We start from the raw sequence: 17,187 nt of genomic DNA, 5'->3' as shown, positions 1-17,187 counted from the left end.
CCAGCCACCCGCAACCATGAACATGAGCGGTAGGAAATGGATTGTAATACATGAGAATGTTTTATATTTTTGTTATTTTTTTTATTAAAAATTTGTCTGCAAGCCAGATGCAGCCATCAGAAGAGCCACATCTGGCTCGCGAGCCATAGGTTCCTGACCCCTATTTTAGAGGGTTGGGAATTAATGTTATGACTGAAATCCCAAATGTGGCCTAAAGTGTAAACCATATCCAAAATAAGATTTATTAAAATAGACTCTCTCATGTTATCTGTAGGCACAGCCTATTGCCACTGCCACATAAAGCTCTAAGACTCCAACAGTACTTGAAAGGACTTCAAAGCCAATTTACTGAGTTTCCAAAAAACAAGGTAACCTTTCTGATCTCCTAATACCCAGCCTTACAGAAAGGAAAACTGAGGTAGAGAATTTACGGATTTCAGGAAGTTCTGATAGAAGGGATTATTTGAACTAAGCAAAACAAAGTATAAAGTAAAATTTAACACATTCCTAAGTGACTATCCACACAGAGTTCATTCCCATAGGTAACTGGACAGAACCAGAATAAATCATAAGACACTGATTTAAATAAAGTTTATTTAAATTTTGCCAATGCCACGGTTATAGGAGTGTATAGTGGTAACACATCTTTTCCTTAACCATGCTTCTTTTTACCTCTGCACAAAGATAAAAACTTTAGTTAATCTTAATGGTATAAAACAGAGGTCAGCAAACTTTTTCTCCCAAGGGCCAGATAATAAATATTTTAGGCTTTACAAGCCACAAAAGGTCTCTCATGTATTTTTTTTAACAACCCTTTTAAAAACATAAAATCTACTTTTAGCTTGCACCATACGAAAACAGACTGGGCCCAATTTGTACTGCAGACAGTAATTTGCTGACCCCTGGTATAAAATATCTACTTTGTCTTGTCAGAGAAATTGCTCTCTTCAGGCTTCTTGACAGTCTTACTCCCTGAAGAAGAGAAAGGCCTTAAAATTGAATGCAGCTTGTGACAAAAGTAGAAATGGAGAGTTCCTGCCCCCTTTTGACTCTCCCAAGCAATTTTCCCATTCACTCATTCAATTAATTTGTTGAGCGCCTACTATGTACATTCTTAAATACCTTTGTGTTAGCAGAGATTTCCAGTGTTTCTTCCTCCAGTTTCCCTAAACCTGTAATTAGCAGGTCTGTATAATCATATGTTTTAGGGCAAGCCAGGGTTAAAATCTCTACTGGCAATCAGAGGGATCTAGCTAACAATGTAATCCTTACAATGTAATACTGACACATCCTTCCTAATATCACAACCTAGATAGGAAAAATGTAACTATCTCTACTTAAAAAGATACTTCTGTTCCTCCCATAGGCCAAACTTTAAAATAATAAATCTCAAATCTAGTACATCCATCAAATAGTTTCTTCTTATTCTCCTAGTTTGTTGTACCTTATCACATAAAATCTGGATCCAGGTAGGGCTCTTCATTAGCTTTCTATTTGAGTCTGAAAACAATACATTTAGAGGTGAAGAGTATTCTGAAGCAATTTACGCTCCCATATTTCATCTCAGGGAAGAGGCAGTCACAATTCTGCTCTTTCAGGATAAAAACCATAATTGTCAGCTTTCTGAATATTCCTGCTGTTTATCCAAGGTGCAGGAAGACTTTTGAAAGTGGCCAAAAGCACAAGACTTCAGTTCGAAAATATAAAGGTTGCCCCCATTCCAGATCTTTGGTATTGATATCAATTGCAACAATCTGATTACCCACACCACAGACACATGGCACATTTTGTAATTAGAAGTGTTTGTGATTTTCCTTTTGACCATGTAAACATGAGGGGAAATGCCTTGGGAAACCACTTTGCACTGTTCTCTCATTTCTCTTAAATACACATGTACACAACTGGTTCTTCCTTTGATCAGTTCATGAAGAGAAAGAGAGTTGACCAAGGTTATCGCTTTCGTTCCCCTCTTTGTGTCCTTTTCTTTTCCTTTTCCTTGCGCTCCTGCTTGGCTAGTTTGTCCCTCTCCCTCTGCAGCTTGTCCTGTTCCTTCTTCCTTTGGGATTCATCCCGAAGCGAGTCTCGTTCCAGTTTTCGGGCATTGAGGACATCTTCCACGTTGGTATTTCGGAAGAGAACTATAATGACTTGTTAAGGGAACAGAGCAGAGGTTATGCAGTCCTAGTTACTGCTCTCTCTCTTTTTTTTTTTTTTTTTTTTTTTGGTGACAAAGACAGAGAGAGAAACAGAGAAAGACAGACAGGAAGGGAAAGAGATGAAAAGCATCAATTCTTTGTTGTGGCAGTTAGTTGTTCATTGATTGCTTTTTCATGTGTCTTGACCAGGGGCTACAGCAGACCTGAGTGACCCCTTGCTCGAGCCAGCAACCTTGGACCCAAACTGGTGAGCCTTCCTCAAACCAGATGAGCTCGCGCTCAAGCTGGTGACCTCAGGGTTTCAAACCTGGGTCCTGTACGTCCCAATCTGATGCTCTATCCACTGCGCCACCGCCTGGTCAGGCTATCTTTCTTCATTCTTGCTGTCCCCTCTCTACATGCTGAATCTTGAATATTCTCTATCCCTAGTTTTTTAAAAATCCTTATGTTTATCTTTGGTCTAATGGGAAATCCTAAAATTTATCATTACACAAGTTAAAACTAACTTTCAGAGGCCCTGGCTGGTTGCTCAGTGGTAGAGCGTTGGCCCAGTGTGTGGATGTCATGGGTTCGATTCCTGGTCAGGGCACACAGGAGAAGCGCCCATCTGCTCTTCTCTACTGCTCCCCCTCTCCCTTCTCTCTCTCTCTGTCTCTCTCTTCCTCTCCCACAACCATGGGTCAGTTGGAGCAAGTTGGCCCTGAGCACTGAAGATGGCTCCATGACCTCGCCTGAGGAGCTTAAAATAGCTCAGTTGCCAAGCAATGCAGCAACAGCCCCAGATGGGCAGAGCATCCCCCAGTAGGTGCTTGCTGGGTGGATCCTGGTCGGGGCGCACACAGAGCTGTCTCTGCCTCCCCACTTCTCACTTAAGAAAAATAAAAAAATTTAAAAAAAACTAACCCTCAGAATAAAAATCTCATTCAGACTTAACTAAATATAAATATTTTATAAAAATAAAATTTCATTCTAGAATGAGTACTTATATCATTCAGTGGTAGAATATTGGAATATCTATGCTAGTTTTAGTGAACAGAGTATTAATATAAGTGGCAAGATTTCTTTGTACTTGGTACTATTAAAATGCTTGAAATGAGTTAAATAAGTTGTTTAATCTTACTATATCAATTGTTTTCCTAGACCACTATAGCTTTAGTAAAATCATGTTCTACTAACTACAAACTCTGAATTTATAAAATAGTAAGTTTAGCCAGTTAGAAAATACCCAAAATTTTACCCCATTTCTTATTACTTTAGAAAATATAACCTGTTGCCTCACTGGTGGTGGCACAGTGAATCGAGTGTCGACCTGGGATGCTGAGGTCCCAGGTTCAAAACCCCAGGGTTGCTGGCTTGAGCATGAGGCTCACAGACATAATCCCATGGTCACTGGCTTGAGCAAGGGGTCACTGGCTCGGCTAGAGCCCCCCAGTCAAGGCACATATGAGAAGCAATCAATGAACAGCTCAAGTGCTGCAACTACAAGTTGATGCTTCTCATCTCTCTCTAAAAAACCCCAAAACAAACACAAAACCATAACCTGTTATTACCAGACAAGCTCCTTTTTTTTTTTAATTTTTATTAATTTTAATGGGTGACATCAATAAATCAGGGTACATATATTCAAAGAAAACATGTTCAGGTTATCTTGTCATTCAATTATGTTGCATACCCATCACCCAAAGTCAGATTGTCCTCCGTCACCTTCTATCTAGTTTTCTTTGTGCACCCCCCTCCCCCTGACAAGCTCCTATTCTTAAAACATAACTTTTTTCTGCTTCAGTGCTTTAAATGTGTCCCTAAAATACCCCTCCCCCCAATAATCCACCACAGTTCTCACTTTTTGAAGGGGAATTTCTAAATCCACTTTCCCTGGGAAGCTTCTCATAAGTGATTCTGTTGGAAGGGACTTTCCTTAGCACATATGTTTCATCTGTCAATACTACTTTTAGTTAAAAAGTATTTCGTACCCTGGCCAGTTGGCTCAGTGGAAGTGTTGGCCCGGTATGTGGATGTCCTGGGTTCGATTTCTGGTCAGGGCACACAGGAGAAGCAACCATCTGCTTCCCTACCCCCCACTCCCCTTCCAACAGCCATGGGTCAATTGGTTTGAGTGCGTTAGACCTGGATGCTGAAGATGGTTCTGTGGAAGCTCTGCCTCAGGTGCTAAAAATAACCCAGTTGCAAGCATGGCCCCTTGATGGGCAGAGCATCAGCCCCAGATGGGGGTTGCCGGGTGAATCCCGGTTGGGGCTCATGCAGGAGTCTATCTCTATATCTACCTTCCTCTCAACTTGGAAAAGAAGAAACAAAATGTATTTGGTGTTTGTGTTCTCTTTCCAACAAATTATAAGGTCTCTGAAGACAAAGACCAAAACTTCAATATTATTTTAATTGCTTCCACAGTGCTGGGAAACCCAGTGCCATAAGCAGAGAGTACAGATACTTATGTTCCCTTAGAAATCCCTCCTCTAACCTACCACTTCAAAGTACATATAATTATGTCTTCTTTGGGAAAAGTTCTTGCTAAACTGACCACTTAGGGCTGTCCTGAAATGGGCCTCCCAATGCTGGCCTGACACGAGTTCCTGGAGGTAGTCCTCTACCTGCTCCCAGCAATGACAGCAAAATAAAAACTGACCCTCAAGAAGATTCAGTGGAGAAAAGCACATGGGGATGGACACAGAGAAGGATACATTTGTCAGAACCCATGTTCATTGTGGTGGCACCTGAGTCATCCTTCTCATCTGCTTCAGTAAGTGATGTTAAGGAAGGTTGGATGGAAAACAAAGATTAGTGCATCCCAACCCAGGATCAGAAAACATTCAATAAACTGATGGGTAGAAAAAGCACAATGAAAGGAAGGACACTGTCAGGACATGGTAGTAAAACCAGGAGAGTTATCTTCAGAAGTCTCAACTTGGGGACAATTGTTCAGAGCTTCTGTAAAATCTGTTATCTCTTGGAGGCTGAAAAGAAATTAAAGCTGGTCTGGGTGAACTGCCACATTACCTGGAAGCCAGAGGGTGGCACGATGACCTCTAAAACAGTGGTTCTTAAAGTGTGGTTTCCAGAACTCCCTGAGAACTTGTTAGAAATGCACATTCTTGGGCCTCATCCTAAACCTACTAAAACAGCAGCTCTGGGAGGTAGAGCCCAGCAATCTGTTTTAACAAGTCCTCCAGAGAACCACTGCTCAAAACACTCTTTTCTAGCCCATGAAATGAGTCTTCAAGAACATAATTGATTATGTGTTGAAAAATGTAAGTCCAGTATCAACTATTCCAACTTCATTCCTCACACCCACAAAGGGCCACAGATCACTGCCATTTTAGAGAAAATTAATCTACAGAGGAGGATTGGCAACTTCCCAAAGCTCACTGGAAACCAGCAAACTCTTCTGGCTTGAGCCTCAGGGAAATGGTGCTGAGACTCCGAAAAGGATATTCTTCTTCATCTGTTACATCAGCATACTGGGCCAGGAGGGCAGCTTTTCTCTGCTTCTCCTCTTCTGACACCATCCTGGGCTTCACCACAATCTGTGCCTGTTTCTCAATTAGAGTAGCAATGGCCTGTACCTCATCTGGGAGGTGGTGGAAGGGGAGACAGGGACACCAAGGTTGTACATGAGAAAAAAACAAGCTCACCGAACCACTAGTCCACCTAGGCACTGCTTGGAGTCAAGGCAACGGCATCTGCTGACTCTTTAGAGCCCAGTTCAAAGGAGACGCCCATGAAAAAGGCAAGGAAAGGCCATGCAGGCCAGGCTTTAGGTCTTATTTCTGTCTTCAACCAGTGCAGCCTTGCTTTTTACTTGTCTTATATATTGAAGTTCCGCTTGCTTTAAAAAAAGAGTTTGAACACTGCATTAGAACTGCAGAATATTAAACCTCCAAACATGCAACTTTCTCCCCTCTCAACCCAGAAACCTAAGAAGGAATCTAAAATCAACTTAAGCTGGTCCTTTTCATGTTAGTACTTATGCCAGGTAAAATTCTTAGGTTATTTTAAAGTAAAATCAACCATTAAGTTTTCCATTCTCAAAGAAGGAGGCAACAGGGTCAAGTAGTGGTTCTCACACCTGTTTGCACATTAGAATCATCTGGAGGAGCATTTAAAAAAATACTGATACTTGGGCCTCAACTCCAAAGATGTTTATAGAATTGGTCGATGGTGTAACCCAGGCACTAGCATTTTTCTTTTCTTTTTTTTTTTTTTTTTTTTGAGAGAGAGGTGGAGAGAGAGAGAGACAGGAACATCAGCTGCTCCTGTATGTGCCCTGAGCAGGGAATGGAACCAGCAACCTCCGTGCTCCGAGACAATGCTCCAACCAACTAAGCTATCCAGCCAGGACTTAATTTTTACTGACTTTTAGAAAGACAGAGAGAGGAAGGGAGAGCGAGGGGAGGGGGAAGGGAAGCATCTGTTGTTCCACTCACCTGTGCATTTTTTGGTTGCTTTCCGTGTGTGCCCTGACCAGGAATTGAACCCACAACCTTGGTGTTTCAGGACGATGCTCTTAACTGACTGAGCTAACTGGCCAGGGCCAGGCACCAGCATTTTAAAAAGTAAATCAAGTGATACTAAAACATATCCAAGACTGAGAACTACCAGTTTAGATAGTTTAAAATAGATACTCAAGTTTGGCTTTAATGATTTGAGTTTTTTGCATCATAATGATGAGTACGTATATTCACTCACTTCTCTTTCATTTTAAAGGGGGAAGGGTTTAGCTGAATAAAGCAAAAGACCAATCACACTTTGTGTTATGAAATGAGAATATAATAAAGGTGAGAGGTGGGAAAATATAGTTGACCCTAGACCTGCAATGTAAATCTAAAAGGGGCAGTGGGAAGAGAATTTTTTAAAAAAAGGAAAAACCACAATGAAAGATAACTGTGGTCACCTGAAGTGGAAAAGGAGAATAGGGAAAAGGAAACCAATATTCAGTTGAAATGTTAAAGCTTCTGGGTGTTCGCCAGTTTAAATTATCTTAGGGAAAATGAGTATTCAATAGAGGAAACTAAAATGTTTACCCTGACAGCTGTATAGTAAAGGTTATTGGAAAAGGCAACGGAGGTTAGATATCAGAACTCCAACTCTACCTTCTTTTTTCACTTTGGTGACAATATTCTGAGTTTCTGACCATCGTTCCACAATCTCTTTGCAGATGTTAAGGAGAGAATCTTCTTCCTGGTTGGAGAAGTAGACCAATTAATTAATTTCTTAGAGAGCCCTCAACCTGAACAAAGTCTATCTGAGGGCACAGCTGGTAATAAGAAGAAACCATGAGAAGAGTTTCGGAGGCACAGATCACAGTGTTTCTCTTCTGAGGCTTGGACACAGAAGCAATTCTATGTGTGAATCCCAGAATCTACACCTGGTAGGTCAAGAGCTCCCACTCTATCCTGCCAAGATCTGGGGGAAAGGATTCCCACCCACTCAGGGCAGTCTTCCCCAGTTATTTTTCAGCAAGAGAGACAGAGACAGAGAAACAGGAGGGAGAGAGATGAGAAGCATCAACTTGTAGTTGCATCACTTTTGTTGTTCACTGATTGCTCCTCATCCGTGCCTTGACTCCGGGGGCTCCAGCTGAGACAGTGACCCCTTGCTTAAGCCAGCGACCTTGGGATTCAAGCCAGCAGCCTTTGGGCTCAAGTCAGTGACTGTGGGGATCATGTGTATGGTCCCACGCTCAAGCCTGCAACCCTGCGCTCAAGCTAGATGAGCCCATGCTCAAGCCAAATGAGCCCATGCTCAAGCGACCACAGGGTTCCAAACCTGGGACTTCAACGTCTCAGGTTGATGCTCTGTATCCACTGCACCATCGCCGGTTGGGCTTCCTCATTCTTTGGAAGCAAAAACCTGTTACCTAAGTCAAAACCCTCCTCCTCTGTAAAATCTTCTTTGGCTAATATACTTAACTCGGTACCTTCTCCAAGGTTTATCCCTTTCATGCCAAGAGACTCTTTACAGTTTAGGCAAATTCATGCCTGTATCAGCAGACACAGCTGCAAATAATGCCATGAAAAAAAAAAAAAAAGGTCAAAGAATTGGTACCAGTTAGTACCTGAATTACTTCAACTTCTTTTTCATAGAGTATTTAGAAACTTCCCAGCTGGAAATAAGAACTAACTTAAATTGGTTGTCTCCTACTCTTTACTTCTAAAACCTACAATGTCAGAATCCAAGAGAATTTATTCCCCTATTTTGCATTTTCACTGAATTTATGAGCTGTATCACAAGCTGTGTTAAGGCTTTCCCAAATATAGGTCAATTTTACCAGAGCATGTTCTGAGGGCCTTTGCCAGGAGATCCTGGGACAGCTGCACTGGTTTTATATTTCAACCATGTGCCCAACCAAGAAACTGCCTTTTCGTCAAGTGTTAGTGGAGATAAAGGCACCAGAAATTATCAGGAAAAGCAGACAATTTGGTGAGTTACTACTTGAACACAACTTAAAGTACACATTTCTGAGCTAAGTGCCAGGTTTATCTTTCTTCTTTAAAATTCTGATCTCTTATTCCTACTCCTACTCCCCCACTACACTTACACACACAACAATTTCTGCATTTGTAAGTACTTAAAAGATAAAGCACAATATTTCCTTCAGTTCTGGCTAGCACAAAAGACCCTTACCACTAGCTAAACTTTTTTTGGATCCCTACCTCCAAAATAGGAACCGAGAGGTTTTTGTCATGGGACAACCCTGGGCACTGCCTCTTAAAAATACAAACATCTCAGAGCATTTTATTCCCTCCTCTGAAAACTGTCAACTGATGGGGATGAAATTGGTCGTTAGACGTCTATGATAAAACTCTCATTTAGACATTTGAACACTTTCCTAACAATACTCATCCACAGGCATCCCAGAGAGCCTTGCCCCAAGAAATAAGGGAAAGCCATTTCTCTCTATGCAGCTACAACCTTCCTGGTTCCCCAAACCCTAGATGGGGAGCAAACCCCCCTTCCCACGGCCCAGAACTCAAAAGATTACCCCTCTCCCAGGTGAAACCAATAATCCTCTGGGACACTGGGTAAAGGAAAAGAGATACAAAGTACTGAGACGCTGGCAAAAGGCTAAAGAAATGAGTCCGGGCTTCTCACCAGGAAAGCAGAGAGAATACCCTGCAGAGCATCCAATTTCTCTTCTTCCTCCTCTTCCTGCAGAACACCCAGGATATAGGCGCCGTAAACAGCTCGGTCCACTCCCAGTGCCTCCAACCGTCCATCTAGCCACAATCCAAAGCCGTTGCCCTCCCTATAGCCTTCTCCGGAGGTAGTTGAGTCCACTTCACTGGGCGCCGCCATCTTGGGGTAAGGGTCCTGCCAGCCCCTCGGGCGCCTACCGCAGTGCCTGACGGGCCGCGCCGCGTACTCACTGCGCATGCTCAGAGAGGAAACCCACGCCCCAGCGCGTCGGGCACAGAACCCCATAAATCTGTAGTGACTCACTTTGGTGTTTTGTGACTTTTAAATAGAGCGTGTGTTGGTGTACGCAAGGTCACGTGTCTCTCAAGAACCCTAGCAGGTGAATATTCTTAAAAACTTTTTTACAGTTGGGGAAGTTCAAAGAGGTTCAGTAACTTGGCCGAAGTCACGCGACGAATAAGTGAAGAAGACTGAAACTCAACTTCGATTCCAACTTTTCGGCCTACCTCCTGGAGCTGCCCTTTGGTGCACACTCCCACACAGCTTTCAAGCGGAGCCTGCTGATTGTCTGGAATACCCACCTTTCCAAGCTCCTCCCCTAGCAGTACTCAGTATCAGGCACGCCAGAATCGCCCCCTGGTGGGCAGAGCGTCGCCCCTGGTGGGCGTGCCGGGTGGATCCCGGTCGGGCGCATGCGGGAGTCTGTCTGACTGTCTTTCCCTGTTTCCTGTTTCAGAAAAATGAAAGAAAAGAAAAAAAAAAAAAAAAAGACCACGCCAGAGTGTTGTGATTGCTTCTCTGCATGTATGGTGTAGTTAACGCAGAACCCGACACAAGCAGGCAACCTCAAGTAATTTCTTTCACTTAGTCATCAACACTTACACGAGAATATCTTTGGGACTTCTTTATCCTTTGCCAGGCACGGGGCTAAGAGCTTGTGATGCATTATGTCTTGTAATCCTTCTAACAACCCTGTGAGGAGATGCTTTTATTGTCCACGTATTGAAGATAAGGAAACTTACAGAGAGTCACACAACAGGGAACCTCACCAGAGGCAAGAACTTGAGACCAGCAGCCAGATCCTCTGCTGACTCTGCCAAACACCTGGCTTTGGGCTGAACTGAATTAGCCAAGAACTTGGGTTGGCTTTCCCTGAACTAAAGAGGGGACTGGCAGATACTGGCCTGTATCCTTCATTGACTAAAGATTTATTGATTATCCACAGCATGTCATTGCTCTTAGGCACTGAAAATACAAAAATGATTATCACAAAATCTCTGCCCTTAAAGGGTTTTCAGTCCAGTGGGAACATAAATGTTTGAACTAATAATGACAATATAGTGCGATAAATGTGTTAATGGAGCTTTTTCTAATGGAGATTGCAGTAGGGTGCTTAGAAGATTGGGTTAAATTTCCCTGTTGGGGTAAGATTGGAAGCTGTGAAAGTGGGGATCCAGAAAGGCTTCCTAATGGAGATGGGAGGTGATGCTTTTTTGAAAAATAAGTAAGAGTTCTTTAGGCAGAAAGACTGGAAGAGAAAGGAAGTAGACCCAGATGCAGGGAGCTGTGTGCAAAGGTCTTTTAGGGAACCTCCAGAGAATCATGGATGGCTTGAGCAACAGAATTTAGACTGAAGATATTCAGGGGATGAAAACAGAAAGGGAGAACCTGTATTTCTTGCAAAGGGCCTCTTGAGAGAGTTCTCTACTCATGATCATTGGGATAATGTAAATGAATGAAAATGGGACACAACTCAGTAGCAATACAGGAGGGAGCAGTATGATCTTGCTTCCTGACATTATTGTCAATCTTAACCTCTTAGAAAATTTCTCTAAAAAAAGAAGAAAAATACAGAATAGTGTGACTATTAGCCCCTTGACTTCTGTGTGCTCACTGAGTTAGAATGTGACAGTAATGGAGTAAGAAGCTAGAGTCGGCCTGACCTGTGGTGGCGCAGTGGATAAAGTTTCGACCTGGAACGCTGAGGTCGCTGGTTCAAAACCCTGGGCTTGCCTGGTCAAGGCACATATGGGAGTTGATGCTTTCTGCTCCTCCCTTCTCTCTCTCTCCTCTCTAAAATGAATAAATAAATAAAGTTTAAAAAAAAAAGAAGCTAGAGTCAGTCCCCAAAGACTTGCCCGTGTTTTAAGTCCTCAGATATATCTACCAACCTAGTAGCTGTCTTGCAGGTGGGGCTTGTCAGTTGACAGGTGTGGGTATTCAACGCAGAACCCGACATCACAGGATCATAGTCGAGGGCAGTGCAGAGCCCCCACAACCAACCATAGAAGTCACACAAAATTTTTAGGGATTTTTTTTCTTTTTTTAAGTGAGAGAGAGGAAATAGTGAGAAAGACTATCGCATGCACTCCAACAGGGATCCACCCAGCAACCCCTGTCAACCGAGCTATTTTTAGCATTCTGAGGCTGATACCCTCCGACCAGGACCAACGGAGCCATCCTCAGCGCGGGCACGTTGGAACCAATGGAGCCGCTGTCTATGGGAAGTGAAGAGGGAGAGTAGGGGGAGAAGGAAGGGGACAGAAGCGCATGGTCGTTTCTTTTGTGTGCCCTGACTGGGAATTGAACCGGACGTCCATATGCGGAGCTGACACTCTTCACTAAGCCCCAGGCCTTATTTTTTACTTTTTATTTTGAAATAAATACAGACTCACTGAAAGTTGCAAAAATAGCGCAGAGAGACCTGTGCACCTTCACCCACTTTCCCCCAGTGGGAGTACACTATCAAAATCAGGAAATTGATATTGGTACAATGCACAAAGGTTTTTTGAAAGCATCACAAGCTTTTCACAAAACTGAGTGAAGGCTCTACAGTCCCTGCATTAAAAAAATAAATCTTAAAAAAAAAAAACTTCATTGGCTGTTTTATTACAAAAGAATTGCTTATGGTTAAAAAAAATTTATACAACTGGACAAATGACAGAAAGCTCACAGAAAAAAAAACACAATGGCTTTTTACACTATAAAAAGATGCTGTCACATTTACAATTTTTTAAATATGCAAATTAAACTTTTGATGAGATACCAAGTTTGCTACTCAGCTAAAAATGTATGCTAGTACATGGGAAAAGGTTGGAACAGGAAGTAGGTTGGTACAATCTTGTTAGAGGGCTATTTGAAAAGACCCAGCACTTCTACCTCTGTGAATTTATTTTTTTATTTTATTTTTTCCTGTGTGCCCTGACTGGGAATCGAACCCAGGACATCCACACACTGAGCCAACGCTCTACCACTGAGCCAATCTACCAGGGCCACCCTTTGTGAATTTATTGTAATACATATATACATACATCTCTGTGGATGACACTCATAAGGATATTCATTGCAGTGATGCTTATTGTAGTGAAAATAGTTTACATTCTTCTATAGGAGACTGGCTCAGAAAACCACAGAAAGAAGTACGTACTTTCAAAACCCTGGGCTTACCTGGTCAAGGCACATATGGGAGTTGATGCTTCCTGCTCCTCCCCCCCTTCGCTCTCTCTCTCTCTCTCTTTCTCTCGCTCTCGCTCTCGCTCTCTCTCTCCTCTCTATAATGAATAAATAAAATCTTAAAAAAAAAAAAAGAAGTACGTACTGTGCAGCTGTAAAAATGGAGGAAGTTCCTTATGTACTGACGTGTAACAAAATAGAAGGTACATTGTTAAAGAAAAAGTGAAGCTCAGAACAGTATGTAATGTTTGCTACCATTGTTTAAAAAGAAGATGGGGCAGGGGAATACATATATATATATATGTACACATGTGTTCTTGAATGTCCATAAAGTCTTTGGAAAGGTACATAAAGGATGTGAGGATGGCTGTCACTCGGTGATACTAGTTTTAAAACATCTTGTTTTAAAATTACCAACTATTTATTTATCTTGCATCTTTTTGTTTGTTTTAAAGAAATAAAGCCTACTTGAAAACTTTCCTCCAGTCTTATTATTTCCCTTTCTCCCCAGAGGTAACAACTATTACTGAATTTGGGGTTTATCTTCTTATTGAATGTTTTGAAACATAATACATATTACTACATATGTAATTCATATTATAACATGTGTGTATATATATATATATATGTATTATCCATAAACAATATATCACATTGTTTTGCATGTTGGACTTTTTATTCGACAGTGTGCTTTTTTTTCACTTGATTGTTTAAAATATTTACCCATGTTGATACATGTAGCTCTTACCTGTTCATTTAAGCCACTTCTTGAATTCCATTGTTCAGTTAAGTATTTTTCCAGTTTTCTAAACAGTGCTTTAATTGACTTAATTGACATTTCTTTTCTTTTTTTTTCTTTTTTTTTTTTGGTGACAGAGAGAGAGGGACAAATGGGGACAGACAGACAGGAAAGGAGAGAGATGAGAAGCAGCTCCTTACTTTCCTTAGTTGTTCACTGGTTGCTTTCTCATATGTGCCTTGACTGGGGGGGCTGCAGCAGAGCCAGTGACTCCTTGCTCAAGCCAGCAACTTTGGGCTCAAGCCAGCGACCATGGGGTCATATCTATGATCCCACGCTCAAGCCAGCGACCCTGCACTCAAGCAGGCGACTGCAGGATTTCAAACCTGTGTCCTCCACATCCCAGTCCAATGCTTTATCCACTGCACCACTGCCTGGTCAGGTAATTAACATTCTTATATATGCCTCCTTGTGCACCTGTTGGAAAGTTTCTCTAGGCTATTGAGTATCGAACATATTTTTGCCACTAATCTTAGCAGTAAAAATATTTTCACCATGTACCTCTAATGTATGAATGTTTTTATTTATAAATTATTTACATGTGTGAACTAATATGTCAAATTAGTACGTCCATCATTAGGCATACAAAAACATAACTATAAAAAGGGCAATTAAAAAGTGAAGTAAATAGGCCATGGCCGGTTGGCTCAGCGGTAGAGGACCCTGGTTCGATTCCCGGCCAGGGCACATAGGAGAAGCGCCCATTTGCTTCTCCACCCCCCCCCCTCCTTCCTCTCTGTCTCTCTCTTCCCCTCCTGCAACTAAGGCTCCATTGGAGCAAAGGTGGCCTAGGCGCTGGGGATGGCTCTTTGGCCTCTGCCCCAGGCGCTAGAGTGGCTCTGGTCGCGGCGACGCCCCAGAGGGGCAGAGCATCGCCCGCTGGTGGGCAGAGCGTCGCCCCTGGTAGGCGTGCCGGGTGGATCCCGGTCGGGCGCATGCGGGAGTCTGTCTGACTGTCTCTCCCCGTTTCCAGCTTCAGAAAAAAAAAAAATACACACACACAAAAAAGTGAAGTAAATAATATATTACAAATATTTATTTGTGTACAAAAATCCTTAGTGAAAATAATGTAGTTGAATATTACTCTCCTGCATTATTATTATTTTTTATTTTTTTATTAAGTGAGAGACGGAAAGGCAGAGAGACAGACTCCCGCATGTACTCCGACCAGGATCCACCCAGCAAGCCCCCTGCCTGGTGATGTTCTGCCCATTTGGGGCTGCTGCTCCGTTGCTTGGCAACTGAGCTATTGTAGCACCTGAGGCAAGGCCATGGTGCCATCCTCAGCGCCCAGGGCCAACTTGCTCAAACCATTTGAGCCATGGCTGTGGAAGAAGAGAGAAAGATGCCTGGCCAGGCGGTGGTGCAGTGGATAGAGCGTCGGACTGGGATGCTGAGGACCTAGGTTCAAGACCCCGAGGTCGCCAGCTTGAGCGCGGGCTCATCTGGCTTGAGCAAAAAAAGCTCATCAGCTTGGACCCAACGTTGCTGGCTCGAGCAAGGAGTTACTTGGTCTGCTGAAGGCCCACGGTCAAGGCACATATGAGAAAGCAGTCAATGAACAACTAAAGTGTCGCAACAAAAAACTGATGATTGATGCTTCTCATCTCTCTCCGTTCCTGTCTGTCTGTCCCTATCTATCCCTCTCTCTGACTTTCTCTCTCTGTCCCTGTAAAAAATAAAATAAAATAAAATAAATACACTATAATATGATAAATGCATAATAAAAACATTTGTAATAAAATAAAATTTTAAAAAAAAGAAGAGAGAAAGATAGAGATGGGGAGAGGGATGGAGAAACAGATGGTCACTTCTCCTGTGTGCCCTGACTGGGAATCAAAGCTGGGACTTCCACACACCAGGACGATGCTCTACTGCTGAGCAAACCAGCCAGGGCCTTATTTTTATTTTTATTTTTTTTATTTTTTATTTTTTTGTATTTTTCTGAAGTTGGAAACGGGGAGGCAGTCAGACAGACTCTCGCATGTGCCCGACCGGGATCCACCCGGCATGCCCACCAGGGGGAGATGCTCTGCCCATCTGGGGCATCGCTCTGTTGCAACCAGAGCCATTCTAGCGCCTGAGGCAGAGACCACAGAGCCATCCTTAGCGCCCAGGCCAACTCCACTCCAATGGAGTCCTGGCTGCAGGAGGGGAAGAGAGAGACAGAGAGGAAGGTGAGGGGGAGGGGTGGAGAAGCAGATGGGCGCTTCTCCTGTGTGCCCTGGCCGGGAATCAAACCTGGGACTTCTGCACACCAGGCTGACGCTCTACCACTGAGCCAACTGGCCAGGGCCTATTTTTATTTTTAATGGTGGTAAAATACACACGACATAAAACTTATCATCTTAACCATTTCTAAGCATACACTTTAGTAATGTTAAAGATTTGTTGCTGGCAAGAGTGTCCCAAACTTCGGTGATTTTCTCACTTGTTGGCCAACTACCTCCCTCTGGATGCTGATTGGATTTTTCTTGAACCTGAGAGCTTGTACCTGGACTGTCCACTTGTGTGTGAATCATTAGGATTATTTGTAATTTTAAACTTTCTTTTTTGGCCTGACCAGGCGGTGGCGCAGTGGATAGAGAGTCAGATTGAGAAGCGGAAGACCCAGGTTCAAGACCCCGAGGTCACCAGCTTGAACACGGGCTCATCTAGCTTGAGCAAAAAGCTCACCAGCTTGGACCCAAGGTCGCTGGCTTGAGCAAGGGGTTACTCGGTCTGCTGAAGGCCCATGGTCAAGGCACATATGAGAAAGCAACCAATGAACAACTAAGGTGTCGCAACGAAAAACTGATGATTGATGCTTCTCATCTCTCTCTGTTCCTGTCTGTCTATCCCTCTCTCTGACACTCTCTCTGTCTCTGAAAACAAAAAACAACTTGCTTCTTTGAAGGATTCTTGTTAAACCCATTGTTCACTTTAAGTGGGTCAGAAAAATTAAATACATATACTACAATCTGTAAATCCATTTATCTGGACATATGTAAACTGCATAGAACACTGAAAAGTAAACACACCATGGAGCACTAGAAGAAAGTAAACACACAACTCCTCCAAATAGGAAGCTTCCCGTGCCCCTAATGCAGATAACCACCTGCCTTACTGTATAACTCATGATGTCTAACAGGAGCGACCCAGGAGGGGCACCAGTGTCAATTTGTTCACTAAAGATTAGTAAAGCTTACTGGGTTTTTTTGTAGCTAAAACATAAATTTAAATTCAGTGAAGGGATTAAGTACAAATAGCTAGTTACAAAAATAGTCACATGGATGTAAAGTACAGCATAGGGAATATAGTCAATAATATTGTAATAACTATGCATGGTGTCATATGCGTTCTAAACGTATTGGGGATCAGTATAAATTATATAAAGAAATTATAGTGGCTTGGACTAAGGTGGTAGCAGTGGTCTAATTCAAGGTGTACTTTGGAGTTTGTAGAACTTGTTTTTAGAGTGGGGATGGGAATAAGGAAAAGTACTGAAAGATAATTTCTGGGTTTTTAAGTTTGAGTAGCTGAGTGAATAATGTAACATTTACTGAGATGGGGAAGACTAGGAGAATAGGTGTTTTTTTGAGAGGTAGGGAGTAGAACAAATGTTCTGTTTTGAACATGTTAAGTCTA

General features: G+C 42.6%; 1 protein-coding gene across 1 annotated transcript; it reads right to left on the bottom strand.

Moving 5' to 3' along the window:
• Positions 1-576: 576 nt before the first annotated feature.
• CCDC43 (coiled-coil domain containing 43) lies at positions 577-9,530 on the bottom strand. The gene is made up of 5 exons (XM_066363953.1): positions 9,264-9,530; positions 7,262-7,349; positions 5,604-5,739; positions 4,853-4,911; positions 577-2,138 (listed from the first exon to the last, which is right to left on the bottom strand). The coding sequence occupies exons 1-5, from the start codon at positions 9,465-9,467 to the stop codon at positions 1,951-1,953; spliced, it is 675 nt and encodes a 224-aa protein (XP_066220050.1). The 5' UTR covers positions 9,468-9,530; the 3' UTR covers positions 577-1,950.
• Positions 9,531-17,187: the final 7,657 nt, after the last annotated feature.

Source organism: Saccopteryx leptura, chromosome 2, assembly GCF_036850995.1.
Source record: "Saccopteryx leptura isolate mSacLep1 chromosome 2, mSacLep1_pri_phased_curated, whole genome shotgun sequence".
Classification (NCBI taxonomy): Eukaryota; Metazoa; Chordata; class Mammalia; order Chiroptera; family Emballonuridae; genus Saccopteryx; species Saccopteryx leptura.
Note: the sequence above shows the minus strand (reverse complement) of the source record. Positions and strands in the feature narration are given on the sequence as shown.